Source organism: Gracilinanus agilis, chromosome 1 (assembly GCF_016433145.1).
Source record: "Gracilinanus agilis isolate LMUSP501 chromosome 1, AgileGrace, whole genome shotgun sequence".
In the NCBI taxonomy this organism is placed as follows: Eukaryota; Metazoa; Chordata; class Mammalia; order Didelphimorphia; family Didelphidae; genus Gracilinanus; species Gracilinanus agilis.
The window spans coordinates 166207669-166219889 of record NC_058130.1 but is presented as its reverse complement, the minus strand read 5'-3'; the positions used below and the strand labels follow the sequence as shown (position 1 = coordinate 166219889).

Here is a 12221-nt window from a genome sequence, read left to right as displayed (position 1 = left end):
CCCCCACGAACCAATGAACGTGGACTTGGCCTGGTGAAGGGGTGTGGTCGGGAGGAGGGGGCGTGTCCGGTGCAGTGGCCGGGCCTCGGGCCTGGGGGGTGCTGGGCGGGGCGGTCCCATCAGCTGGTAGGAAATGGCCTGTGAGTCAGAGGGGCCGCGGAGCCGGCGGTACGGAGCCGGGGCGGCCCCGGGGAGGGACAGGCGCTGGGAGGGGCACGACAGCAGCTGGGGGGCCGCGAGAGCTGGGGCCAGTGCCGGGGATCGAGCCCGCTAGCGCCGCACCTCCTCACAGACCGAGCCCAATCCACCCTTTGTCTGGGTTGGGGGCCAGCAGAGGGGAGGGGGACCCAGGAGGAGGAGCAGCCACAGCAGCCGCGGTTCAGTTTGGGAACGGGGTGAGTTGCAAGGGAGCCTTTCAGGGATCCAGCTGGGAGACCTACTTTAAAAAGGTATAACTGGGGGGGGAGGGGGGTGGTATGAAAGAGACCAGTGGTGAGAACCTGCTGAGATCAAGTCAAGTCTTGGGAGCCAGAGGAATTAGAAGGCCTGATGGAAGGCTAGAAGAGCTAGTCTGAAGAGGGTGAAGGAGGACCAGGAATGTTGGAATGGGAGGGAAGTTAGGATTTTCAATCAACTCTAGGGGCTGGTGTCCAGAACTTGAATGGCCTGGTATGTGTGGGTTATAGTAAAGGATGGGGGCCTAGGAAACTTAGTTTGGGGATGTGAAATAGGGGATTTGAAAGTTTAGCCTGGGGACCCTGGAATGTTGGTGGAAGGTCATAGACTAGATGGACAAGGGAGAATGAGAATCAAGAGCAAGGAGGAAGATGAAGTGGGAGCAGACCCTCTAGCTTGAAGAAGAAATCCTGGGGAAAGACTGGTAGCTCTCTTTTGAATATGTGCTTCCCCTTATTGACCAGGTAGCAGAGCTTGTCTCCATATTCTTCCCCCCTCCCCCCCTCCCCTTTCTTTGCTGACTTGGTCAAGAGCAGAAGTGGGCAGGTTTAATGTTTATGGGGAGGGGAAGGAAGGAAGAGGCTGGGACTGGGCTCCTGCTCTGCCCTCCCCCAATACTTCTCACTTTGGCCCCAGCAGGTGTCTGAAAGTGCTACTCCCATGGTATTCTGGGACTTGTAGTCCTCCTTAGTGACATGCCCATAGCATGCTGGGAGCTGCAGTCTTTGCAGTCCACAGACTGGCACAGCTGTTTGACACCAGCTGGTGTTTCTGGGCTCCCACCTCCTGTACAGAGGGTGAGGTCCATGCCTCTCCACTGAATCCCATCCTCCCTCCCCCACAGAGGCACCCCTCCCAAGCAGCCTTATGAGTCAGCTTAGAGCCCTGGTCTACATCCAGCCTGGCTCTGTGGTTAGAGAAGGGGGAACCTCTGGTTAAAGGGTCTGGTACTTTAAAGGCCACTGAGATAATGATCAGATGCCAATAATGCTGGGGTCACCTGGGGCACCATGTCATCACCTGGCTTCCCTGGGAGGAGTTCACCGAGTACCTAGAAAGTCAGAGGCTGGGGGTAGGGATATGATTTGAAATAATTGCTGTAGGGTAGTAGGCTGAGGACATTTTCCTCGGGGCATATGTTGATTGGGTGGAGAAGAATTCAGTGCTACACAATTTAATTCATTTAGCATCAGAGTTATAAAGAGATGTGTTGGGCTTGGGGAGAGGAAGGCAGAATAAAGAACGCACAAAGTTTATTGTGGAGACACCTCTACCTCCAGAAATGTAAACTCCTGAATTTTGCTAAAGAGGGAACCTTGTGAAATGGAAGAGTGAAGAAATTCTTATTGAAACTCTACCATTATTCAAAGGCCAGCACAATTTCCACCCCCTCCAGGAAAACTTCTCAGACACTAGTCCATAGCGATTTATCCTTAACCACTTCTTTTCACTAATGCCTTCCAGGGACAGTCAAGTCCCCTTGATCTGAACCCTGGGCCTTCTCCGTGGTCCAGTGGGGTCCCAGCTTCACCTCACCTTGTGGATAAGGTTTGGAAAGGCAAAGAGAAGAGGTAGGGCAGTTCCACTTCTAGAAGAAAAAGAGAGCTTTGGGTAAATAGCCTGGATTCCATTTGAGAGTACTGTTAGGAACAAAATGGAATTGGTGGGCAGTTTTTCCTCACTTGAAACAATTCCCTGGTCCAAGAGGCTTTCCTTAAACAAGTCCCTCTGAAATGGGTTCCTGAGTGAAGGATTTTTTAGTGAGGTGGTAGGGGAGAGGTGGGTGCGGGTCTAGTACATGTGGGACAAATTAGTGGGTGTGAAATTGCGTTTAGTATGCCGGTTGTTTTCTAGAGAGTAAACACAGCTGTCCCGGAGTACAAGGAACCCACCTTCCGAGTTGAAATTATTTTTTTGAGTTTGTGTATGAATGTATTGGGGTGGGGTGGAGGCCTTACCCTCTGAAGTAAGGGGGTGGGGTTTAGGTGTCTACAGCTGCAGCCCAGCACTGCTGCCCTCTTCGGTGGCTGCCTTATCTTTGGTTTACAGTGCCCTGGGGGGGAGGGGCAGGCCCTGGGAACGACCGTCCTTCCTAACTCCCTTACCCCCACCCTCCCCAACCCAACTTCTTTCTCCTTGAGAACTGAGCCTTCTGTTAAAGAGCCAGGCTGCCTGGGAGCCGGTTGGAGTCTGCTGGCCTGCCAGATCACTAACCTAGAGAGCCTGGGAACTGAATGAAGGCTGTGGGGGAAGTGAAGGGGTAGGATCTAACTGGGAGGAGCGCTAGGTCTGACCAGAACTGAGAGGAGGGAGGAGTGGGGGTGGGGTTAGGAAAGGAAGAAAACTAGCTAGAGATTTGCAACTTGGGGAGTTGGGAGAGGGGAGCAGTGTAGTAGAGACAGCCGACCTCTCTGTGGCCTTAGTACTCTAGATATGGAGTTTCCTTTTGGAGACTGACAGGAAAAATCAGCCTGGTGACAAGTTGTTTCTGTTTGTTCAGTATTTCTTTGAATGGCAGAGGGCTTGATGGGGGTGGAGGGAAACTGAGGCATGGACAAACTTGATTATTATACAGTCACCACTGGTACTGGATAAAGAGTCTTAGCCCTGGAAGGGATCTTAGAGGTCATCTAGCCTAGTTCCACTTGTAAGAATCTCTACCTTTGTCTATTCTACCTCTGTTTTAACTGAAATCACTGTCCCAATTAGGAAGTTTGTTTCTTTGTTGGACAACCCTAGTTAGAAAGTTTTTACCAAGCCAAAATCAGCCTCCTTGAAACTTCTACTTACTGATCATAGTTTGTCCTTTAGAATTACACAGAATAAATCTATTTCCTCTCTTTTGAATAATAATCCCCCTCATGTATTTAAGGAAAGCTAGTATTGCCCCCTAAATATTAACTTTAATAACCTAATATCTCCAGTTTGAGGGAAGTCATTGGGAGTTCCTTACTTTTCTCAGGGAAGGGAGATTGGGTTAAAGAGAGCCTGGCCTTGTGGCCCCTTGAATCCTGACTCATTTCTTTGCTTTTCTCTTTAGAGTCCCATTTGAGCCAAGGAGCTGCCCGGGATGGTGGCAGTGACCGTGCCAGTGGAGTGGGCATGGGCCAGACTACCAGCTAGTGGAGAAGAGCAGTTGGAAAGGGGGATTAGAGAGCCAGGCAAGGGCCCCCCTGCAGCGTGGTGAGTGCTGGGTCTCAGAAGGATGGATAGACACTCACATTTAAATTATCTTTCTCCTCCAGAACAGGGACTGGATTTCTTTCTCATTCTGAAAATCTCCCTGGGCCAAGGCCAATCCTTTTTTACTGGTTATCTGTGTGGAGTTGGATGTGAACAGAAAAAGCATAGTGCTTACCCTCAAGGAATTTCCAGTTTAGATGGAGAGGCAGGAATTAGACTAGAAGAAACTTGAGAAAATTGAATCAGCATCATGTGTAAAATCAACATATCCAGGTCCTTATTTAGTGTGAATGATTTTTTCTCTTTCCTCAGTAGTTGCATTATTTAAATTTTTACTGCATATTTCCATTGTGCTAAAAAGTTACATATTTTACATAATAAGTATGAACACAAATCCATAGAACCACTTCTGGGGGGAATTAGTTATTCAAACTAATTGGGACTTCCTTGTACTATAGATAAAGTGCTCAAAGTCTTAAAGTAGATAAAAAATTATGGGAGTGATGAGGAAATGGTGTTAATCAAGGCTCCCAGAAGGTTGTGAATTTCAAATTAGACTTGAAGAGATAGAATTCATTTAGAATGATAGAAGAGAAGAGAAAAAGCATTCTAGGTAGACTACCATTTGAAAAGGTACCGACTGGAGTAGGATGTTATTGGTTTGGAATGGCTCAAGGAGGAGAGTATTATAAAAGGGATTTAGATTCCAGCTGACATCTACTGTATACCTCCTTCTTTGGTGGTAGTGTTATCAATATAAAAGGTCCACTGGAGATATATATAGATGCACAATGATGTTGATAATATGTATCTGTCTATACTCTCCTCAGCTGCAGTGGATGGGAAGAACACCTAGGTAGTAGGAGAGATGCAGGAGGAGTGAAAGACATGACCTCTGCTCTAGAGACTACCTTCAGGCTCTTCATTGCTTAATAAACTTACAAAATCCTTATCTTAGTGTCCTAGACCCTCACAAATTGGAGCCCAACTTCCCTTTCTGGTCATATTTTTCCATTATTCCTCTTTAGGTACTGTCTCTTCCAACTAAACTCATTCTTCTTGTTCACTGATTCACTGACTTTGTTTACACTGTCCTCTCTGCTTTTTTTTTTTTTTAAAACCCTTACCTTCTGTCTTGGAGTCAATACTGTGTATTGGCTCCTAGGTGGAAGAGTGGTAAGGGTAGGCAATGGGGGTCAAGTGACTTGCCCAGGGTCACACAGCTGGGAAGTGTCTGAGGCCAGATTTGAACCCTAGGACCTCCCATCTCTAGGCCTGGCTCTCAATCCACTGAGCTTACCCAGCTGGCCCCCCTCTCCCACCCCCACCTCACCCCCCACCCCCGCTTCTAAAGCATTATCTCCTTTCTCCTACCAACTTCTGTTAAAATCTCTCCTTCTATTTAAGGCCCAATTTAGATTCCAGCTCTTTTATGGTGTGTTATTTGATTTTTCACTCCCCCTATACTACTACCCTCTCCCTCAAAAAATCCCACCCTTGGAAATACCTTCTTCTTCTGCTTTCTCATAACAGTTAAAATCTAACTTCTGTTATGCTTATTTATATTACTATCACTCCTCCCAACTAGATTGTAAACTCATTGGGTATAAGTGGAAGCTATGTTTCTTTAATATTTGGGTAAACCAGAGTAACTAGCACAGTGCACTGCCCAGAGTAGGTGCTTACTATATATTGATTTGAACTCAATCCAGTTAGGGAAAATGAAAAAAACAAACTACAAATGGATGAAACAACTGAGCCCAAGTATAAGATGATCTTTAGGTAAAGGCATGATGGGAACTATGGAACAAACCGTAAGCTGAAGGGCTAAGGAAGGTGTATTATTGGATGCAATGAATTAGGAAAAGTTTGGTAGAGATAATTTGATCTTGAAGAAGTCTAGGAATTGGGAACTTAGAGAAGATTGAGCTTTCTGGCTAGGTGGGGAATTAGGCAACTAGGTGGTGGCATAAGAGATAATAGATTGATGAGTTTGGAGTCAGGAAAACTTGAGTTTGTCCTGCCTTAAACACCAGCTGTGTGATCTAAGGAAAGTCAACCTCTCTGTGCCTCTGTAAAATGAAGGATCAGGGTTCCCTGTCTCTAAGGTCCCTTCCTGCTCTAAATCTATGATCTTATGATGCTGTAAAATGAGAATGAACCTTGAGGGTGAGGGAGTAGAAAGGAATGTTGTATATAAACTGTTTCTGTCTGATTGGAATGTAGGTATTGGGGAGAGACAAAGTTGGATAGTTAGGGAGAGGAGAGCAATTAATAGAGGGCTGTAATAGCCAGGCTGTTTGAATTTTATGCTAGAGTCTATAGGGATCTAACCTGGGTTCTTTAGCATGGAGTGGCATGTGTTTTCAGTTAGAGTTGTCAGAGAGCAATATGAAGTGATCTACCTGGCTTTGGAATCAGCACCATATTTGTGTCATAAAAGGAATTTGGTAGGACTCCTTTGCTTTATCATATCAAATAATTTGTATAGTATTGGGATTAGTTGCTCTTTGAATGTCTGATAGAATTCACTTGTGAATCCATCAGGCCCTAGTGATTTTTTCTTAGGGAGTTCTTTGATGGCTTGTTCAATTTCTTTTTCTGATATGGGATTATTTAGGTATTCTATTCTTCTGCTGTTAATCTAGGCAATTTATAGTTTTGTAAATATTCATCCATATCTCCTAGATGAGAGCAATATGAAGTGAGAGGAGACTAGAGACAGGGAAGCTTAGTAAGGTTGAGGAAAGGTCAAATTTGAGAAGGATTTCAAAAAATAGATGAATAGGAGCCAGATTAGATAAAAGAGGTGAAGATGAAGATTTCTAGCCTTTGGGATTGGGAAAGTGGTGGAAAGAAATGGGCAAGATGAGAGAGAGACACAAATTCAGGCTAAAGATGTTTTATTTTAGGTCTATTCAGTGTGGAGATATCTTTTGGGCAGCTGGGTTTTGTAGGTCTAAAGTTCAAGTGAAAGACCAGAGATGTAGATGTGGATTTGAGAGGTCTTAAGCATGACCTTTACTCATGTAATCTGCTTCCAAAGAGGTAATTCAAAGACCAAATCTGGGACGTTAGACAGGAAGGTAACTTCTTTTCCTTTTCTTCTTACTTTCTAGATGTGCCCAGGACCCCCAGCCCAGGCCCAAAGCAAAGGCCTCCTGGGGAGACTGCTCTGACTTGAGGGGAACTCCATGCGCCACGTGCAGGTGGAACCAACGCCATCCCCTGAGCCTGGCCCCTCACAGCCCCCAGCTGGGCAGAGGGGCCGGAGGGGTGGGCTGCTCATGGGCTTCAGCCAAGCAGGAGGGACTGTGTCCCAGGGAGTCTACCAGGTGTCTGTCTTTTCCCCTCTGGCCAGCCCTCCTGAACCCCGTAGGGCCCTGAAGCGGCCAGGACCCCCTACTGAAGGTGTCCGTGAGGCAAAGAGAGGTCCAGGGCTAGCGGGTAGGGAAGGACAACCCTTTGAGGAGCCAGCCACATTAGGGCCATTGGATCCTGGGCTGGGCCTGGGGCTGGGAGGGGCAGGCCAGCACTTCTCACACCGTGGCCTCCAAGTTGTGGAGCATCGGGACAGCCCAACTCCACCTAGAACTACTGGGGCCTGGATTTCCCCTGGGCCTCTACCACATGCTTCCTATAGCACTTTGCACACCAGAGACTGGGGCCCCCCAGAGCCTGGGGGGAAGGCGGGCCTAGATGAGGCCCCTGGGCCAGTGACACCTTCTGGCCAGCTGCACATACTTGATGCTGATTTGCACAGTCTTGCACAGAAAGGGGAAGAGGACCCAGGACCTGAGATGGGCAATGGGGGCAGCCCCTGGCCTGGGGAACCCCCCGGCACTGCCAATGGACACAGCCCTGAGCATACTCCCCCAGGCCCAGCCCCCCCAGGACCCTGTCCTGCCAAGCGACGGCTGCTCCCAGCTGGAGAGGCCCCTGATGTCAACTCTGGAGATGAGGGACCAGCCCCCCGAAGGCATAGGGCAGCTCCTTCTGGCCCTCCCCCTGCTGCCCGAAGTACTGATGCCAAAGCTGCGCCATTCTGGAACCACCTGCTGCCCATATCCAGGGAGCCAATGCAGGTGAGCTCTTGGTTGGGGAAGAAGCATCCAGCCACAAGTTTGCCCTTCAGTAAGTGTCCTGGCCTTTATTTGTTTGTTCAGAGAGTGCTGCTCTAACCCAATCCACTCTACCCTTTAGAAAGAAGCAAGTCATCATACATAACCACTTGGGACTTTTCCTCTGGAGCTAGTGTGGCAAACTTTTGTGGATAAAGAGCTGGACTGCTGTCCTGTCCCTGCCCACATGTCCCCGCAGATATTCTAGGTCCTGTTTCATCTTCATACTTTATCCTTGACTATTTCCCCCTCTCTTAATGCCCTCACTCTCTGGGAATAATAGTGGTTTGGTTTAGGAAGAGCTATCCTGGGAATGTTTGCTCTTTGAGCTCCATCTCCTTCCCTCACTCTGTGTTCTGATTCCCCACTTCTTACAAGTCTGGGTCCTCTTTTCCTCATCCTGTCCTTTGCAGGGCTTGGCAGACTGCAGTCCTACAGGGCGAAGACTGAAAGGTGCCCGACGTCTAAAACTGTGAGTGTTTGACCTCATTTCTTGCCAGTCTGGCACAAAGTTGCTCCTTTTTTTTTCTGCTTACGTCATATAGGTATTTAGCCCAGTTAGCCCCAGGGATCGGGGAAGATGGGGTGGTGGATGTTTCCTAGAGATGTCCCAATGGTAGAGGAAAGAATAGGGGGGGAAAGGGATTGCTGAATAGTCTCTTCCTCTCCCCCTATGAAGGAGCTCTCTTCGAAGCTTCCGGAAGGGGCCAGGCCTGCTGATCTCTCCCAGTGCCCCCCATGTTCCTACCCTTGCTGTCAGCCGCACCCTGCTAGGCAACTTTGAGGTACTGATTCCCCTTGGCTCTGGAAAGGCACTATGAAGGGAGGGGAAGGGAGAAATTTCCATGGAAAGAGAGGGCCCTGGGAAAAAATTGTTTTAAAGAAGTGGTGGGAAAGGGTTGGTTTTTCTCCTTTTAATATGCTGTCCTTTCCAATGTCTGACACTGACATAGGAGTCATTGCTTCGAGGTCGATTTGTGCCATCTGGCCACATTGAGGGCTTCACTGCTGAGATTGGGGCCAGTGGTTCCTACTGCCCCCAGCATGTCACCCTACCTGTTGCTGTCACCTTCTTTGATGTCTCTGAGCATAGTGCCCCTGCCCCCTTCCTGGTAAGGACTGCTTTCTTGACTCTGTTTTACAATCTCTAGAAGGCTGGGAGTAGAGGGGTGGAGGGAAGGGAAGGAGGAACAGGACAATCATCAGATGATGACAAATTTTCCCCTCCTTCCCCTCTCTTGAAATCTGGTGGACAGGTCTAGGGATATGAGCTTTGGTGATCAGAAAGGGATGGAGCTTATGGATTTGAGGAGGGGGTTCTAGGAATAAAAGGTTGGGGAGCTATGAGTTTATGGGGGGACTCTGGGCTCCTGGGGGCCTTGGTCTTAGCTGATGGCTCCATGGCTCCTCTGGAATTCCCAGGGCGTCGTGGACCTGAACCCTCTGGGGAGGAAGGGCTATAGCGTTCCCAAGGCGGGCACCGTTCAAGTGGTGAGTCTGCCCCTTGGGGAGAAGATGGGTGGCAGCAGGCCCTCCTCAACCCTACAAAATGAGTTTAGTGTGGGAGGGGATGGTGGGATGGCCTCCTAGAATTTTTCTTGATCCTTCTTCCCCTGCCCAATCCTCCCCTCCACCCCCCAGACCTTATTTAACCCTAACCAGACGGTGGTGAAGATGTTCCTTGTGACCTTTGACTTCTCGGACATGCCTGCTGCCCATGTGACCTTCCTTCGCCACCGACTCTTCCTGGTGCCTGTGGGTGAAGAAGGCAGTGTGAACCCTACTCGCCGCCTCCTCTGCTACCTGCTGCACCTCAGGTAGGGGTCAAGGATATAGTGGGAGTAGGGAGGCAGCTGGGTGGACTCAGTGGATAGAGCTCCAGGCCCAGAATCAAGAGGACCTGGGTTCATATCTTTCCTAGCTGTGTGACCCTGGGCAAGTCACTTAACCTCAATTGCCTAGCTCTTACTGCTCTTCTACCTTAGAATGGATACTTAGCATCATCAGTTCTAAGACAGAAGGTAAGGGTTTTAAAAAAATGGATATAGTTAGGAAAACTCAGGTCTTTCCCACATTGATTTGATCTAGACTTTCTTGGATACAATTTCCTTTTATACTTTTGTGTCTCTTTCCTAGTTCTTCTATTTCCCTTTTGATTGCCTTTATCTTTCCACTCCAATCATCTTGGCTCTTCCACACATGAATTGGTATTTTGCTTCCCTCTCCTTTGTATTCCAAATAGGTTCCGAAGTTCTCGTTCTGGCCGGCTGTACCTACATGGGGACATCCGCCTCCTCTTCTCCCGTCGGAGCCTGGAACTAGACACAGGGCTCCCCTATGAGCTGCAGGCCTTGACAGAGGCCCCCCAGAATCCTCGTTATTCACCTTTGCCCTGACTGCCCAGATGAAAAGCAGGCCTTTCCAAGGACACTGGCCTACTCCATCTTGGACTCCCTGGGCCTGAGGAGAGAGAGGCAGGTCCTCCAGGCCTGGATTAAAGGGACAGCCATACTTAAGGTTGAAGTATTGACCATTTGGTGTTTGAAACTCCTGTCCTCCATCTTCCAGCTAATTTAATTAAAGCCCTGCTCCAGGTTCACACACACTCTCTCCCCTCCCTTTTGGCTTCCCCGCCACTACCCTAGATGGTGAAGAAGGGAAATTTCCCTAATGTCTGGAGTTGTAGGGGGTGGGGCCTTCTCCAAGTTCTGTAGAGCTTAGGAATACAGGCCTATCAACCTTTTCCTCAGCTTTCCCTTCCCATCCAGGGCAGGGGCAGCATCTTGTTTTATTTATTGTTAATTTATAATTTATTCAATTGGAACTGCTTTGTTGACCTCCAAAACCTGACAATTGACATTGCTCCACCCATCTCAGATACTGCCCTAACCTTTGGGTTTGAGCAGACTTATCTCTGCTAAGGGGAATAGAGCTGCCCTCTATTGGTTAGGGACAGTGAGGCTAGGAGGAAGAAGAGAGTATAGCAGAATGGTATGGGGGTGGCCTTACTCCATGTGCCTGAGGGCCAGAGTAGAGGTGTTATCCTGAAGAGACTGGGTCAGTAGCCAAAGACCTAGTTTCCCTACTTCCTGTTCTCCATTCCCTTGCCCCTTGAGGCCTGCCAGAAACTGTGTGTGTGTGTGTGTGTGTGTGTGTGTGTGTGTGTGTGTGTTGCCCTTTCCCTGCACTGTCTGCCTCTCCCACTCTTGGGGGGGCGGCCTGAGTGAAGAGAGAGAGAGAGAGACACTGAGAGTGTGTGTGTGTGTGTTTGGGGGGGTTGGGGTGGAAGAGGCATGGCTAAGGTTGAAGAGTCAGGGCCAAGACAAGGGCTCTCCTCCTTCCCACTTCTTGCCCAGGGAAAGGCTGAGCCCTGGACTCTGACCCACCTACCTCAGCTTGGGGGAGGAATGGCCCCTGCACATTTGTGTTGTGGTTGCTGTGGTTCCTGGCTGTCTGTTCCCCCTGGACTGTACCCTATCCTGGACCCTGACCCAGCCCCAGCCCTGCCTCCTGGGGATGAGTTTAGGGGAACAAGCATTTGCAGAAACTTGAAATCAGAGGAATAAATTGTACCTGGTACTTTTCTTAAAAAAAAAAAAAAAAAAGAAATTTAATAAATTTTTGTTTGGAGACATGACTTGAGCCTTAAACTTCTTGCTAGAAATTGAGTGGGGAGTACAGACCTTGGAAGAATGAAAGAAGCTGGTCAAGGGCAGATATTGTGAAACTCTTCAGGGCTTTTTCAAAGGTGCCTTCATAACATAACTCAGAGTGTTAAGAAAGAGGGGGTCTTAAAGAAAATTTACTGTAACCTCATTTTATAAAAGAAGTAGGCCTAGATTGATGAAATTAATTTTTTGATCATAGGGACAAGATAGTAAATAGACTTGAAGGCTGGGGAGTAGTCAGGAGGATTTATCTATGGAAGGTTCAGTTAAAGGTTCTATAATTTAGCTTTTAAATAGTGCCTATTATATGCCAGGCACTGTGCTAAACCTTTTACAAATAATACCTCATGATCCTCCCAACAATTCTGGGAATTAGGTGCTATTATCCCCAATTTACGGTTTGAAACTGAGGCAGGTCACAGAGTCACACAAACTGATGAATGCCTGAGACCAGATTCTTCCTGACTCCAGGCTATGTTGGAGGGGAGGCACGAGATTGCTCTAAATCCTATCATGTCTACTCAAAGCACTCATTCTGAGCTTCTAGATTGAGCATAAGTATTGGCTATTTGCCCTTATTCCATGACTGGAATAAGAATTACCTCAATTTTTGGAAGCTAACCCTGAATCTTAAGTGTTCACCCAGTGGTACAAATATAACAAATAGTTATTAAATACCTTCTGTATGTTGAACTATGCAAGGTTCTTGAGGGGAAGGGTCAACCCCACTCCCAGAATAATAGCTAACATTTATATAGTGTTTACTATGTGCCAGGCACTGTGTACTTTACAA

The 12221-nt window shown here is 48.0% G+C and overlaps 1 protein-coding gene across 2 annotated transcripts; it reads left to right on the top strand.

Moving 5' to 3' along the window:
* The first annotated feature begins 330 nt into the window (after positions 1-330).
* Positions 331-10911, top strand: FAM214B (family with sequence similarity 214 member B). Of its 2 annotated transcripts, none has more exons than XM_044657279.1 (9): positions 331-395; positions 3497-3639; positions 6759-7724; positions 8174-8232; positions 8440-8545; positions 8714-8872; positions 9183-9251; positions 9423-9577; positions 10003-10911. In XM_044657279.1, the coding sequence occupies exons 3-9, from the start codon at positions 6834-6836 to the stop codon at positions 10154-10156; spliced, it is 1593 nt and encodes a 530-aa protein (XP_044513214.1). In that variant the 5' UTR covers positions 331-395; positions 3497-3639; positions 6759-6833; the 3' UTR covers positions 10157-10911. The 2 variants fall into 2 exon arrangements, with proteins under 2 accessions (XP_044513214.1, XP_044513213.1); XM_044657278.1 differs by having other exon boundaries at positions 9402-9577.
* Positions 10912-12221: the final 1310 nt, after the last annotated feature.

What these genes read in the sequence shown, in the direction of transcription:
- FAM214B (XM_044657278.1), top strand. Translation starts at nt 6,834, where the DNA reads ATGCGCCACGTGCAGGTGGAACCAACGCCATCCCCTGAGCCTGGCCCC. An exon ending in CCCTGCTAGGCAACTTTGAG is followed by an intron (nt 8,546 to 8,713) that starts GTACTGATTCCC and finishes ACACTGACATAG; the next exon opens with GAGTCATTGCTTCGAGGTCG. An exon ending in GTGCCCCTGCCCCCTTCCTG is followed by an intron (nt 8,873 to 9,182) that starts GTAAGGACTGCT and finishes TGGAATTCCCAG; the next exon opens with GGCGTCGTGGACCTGAACCC.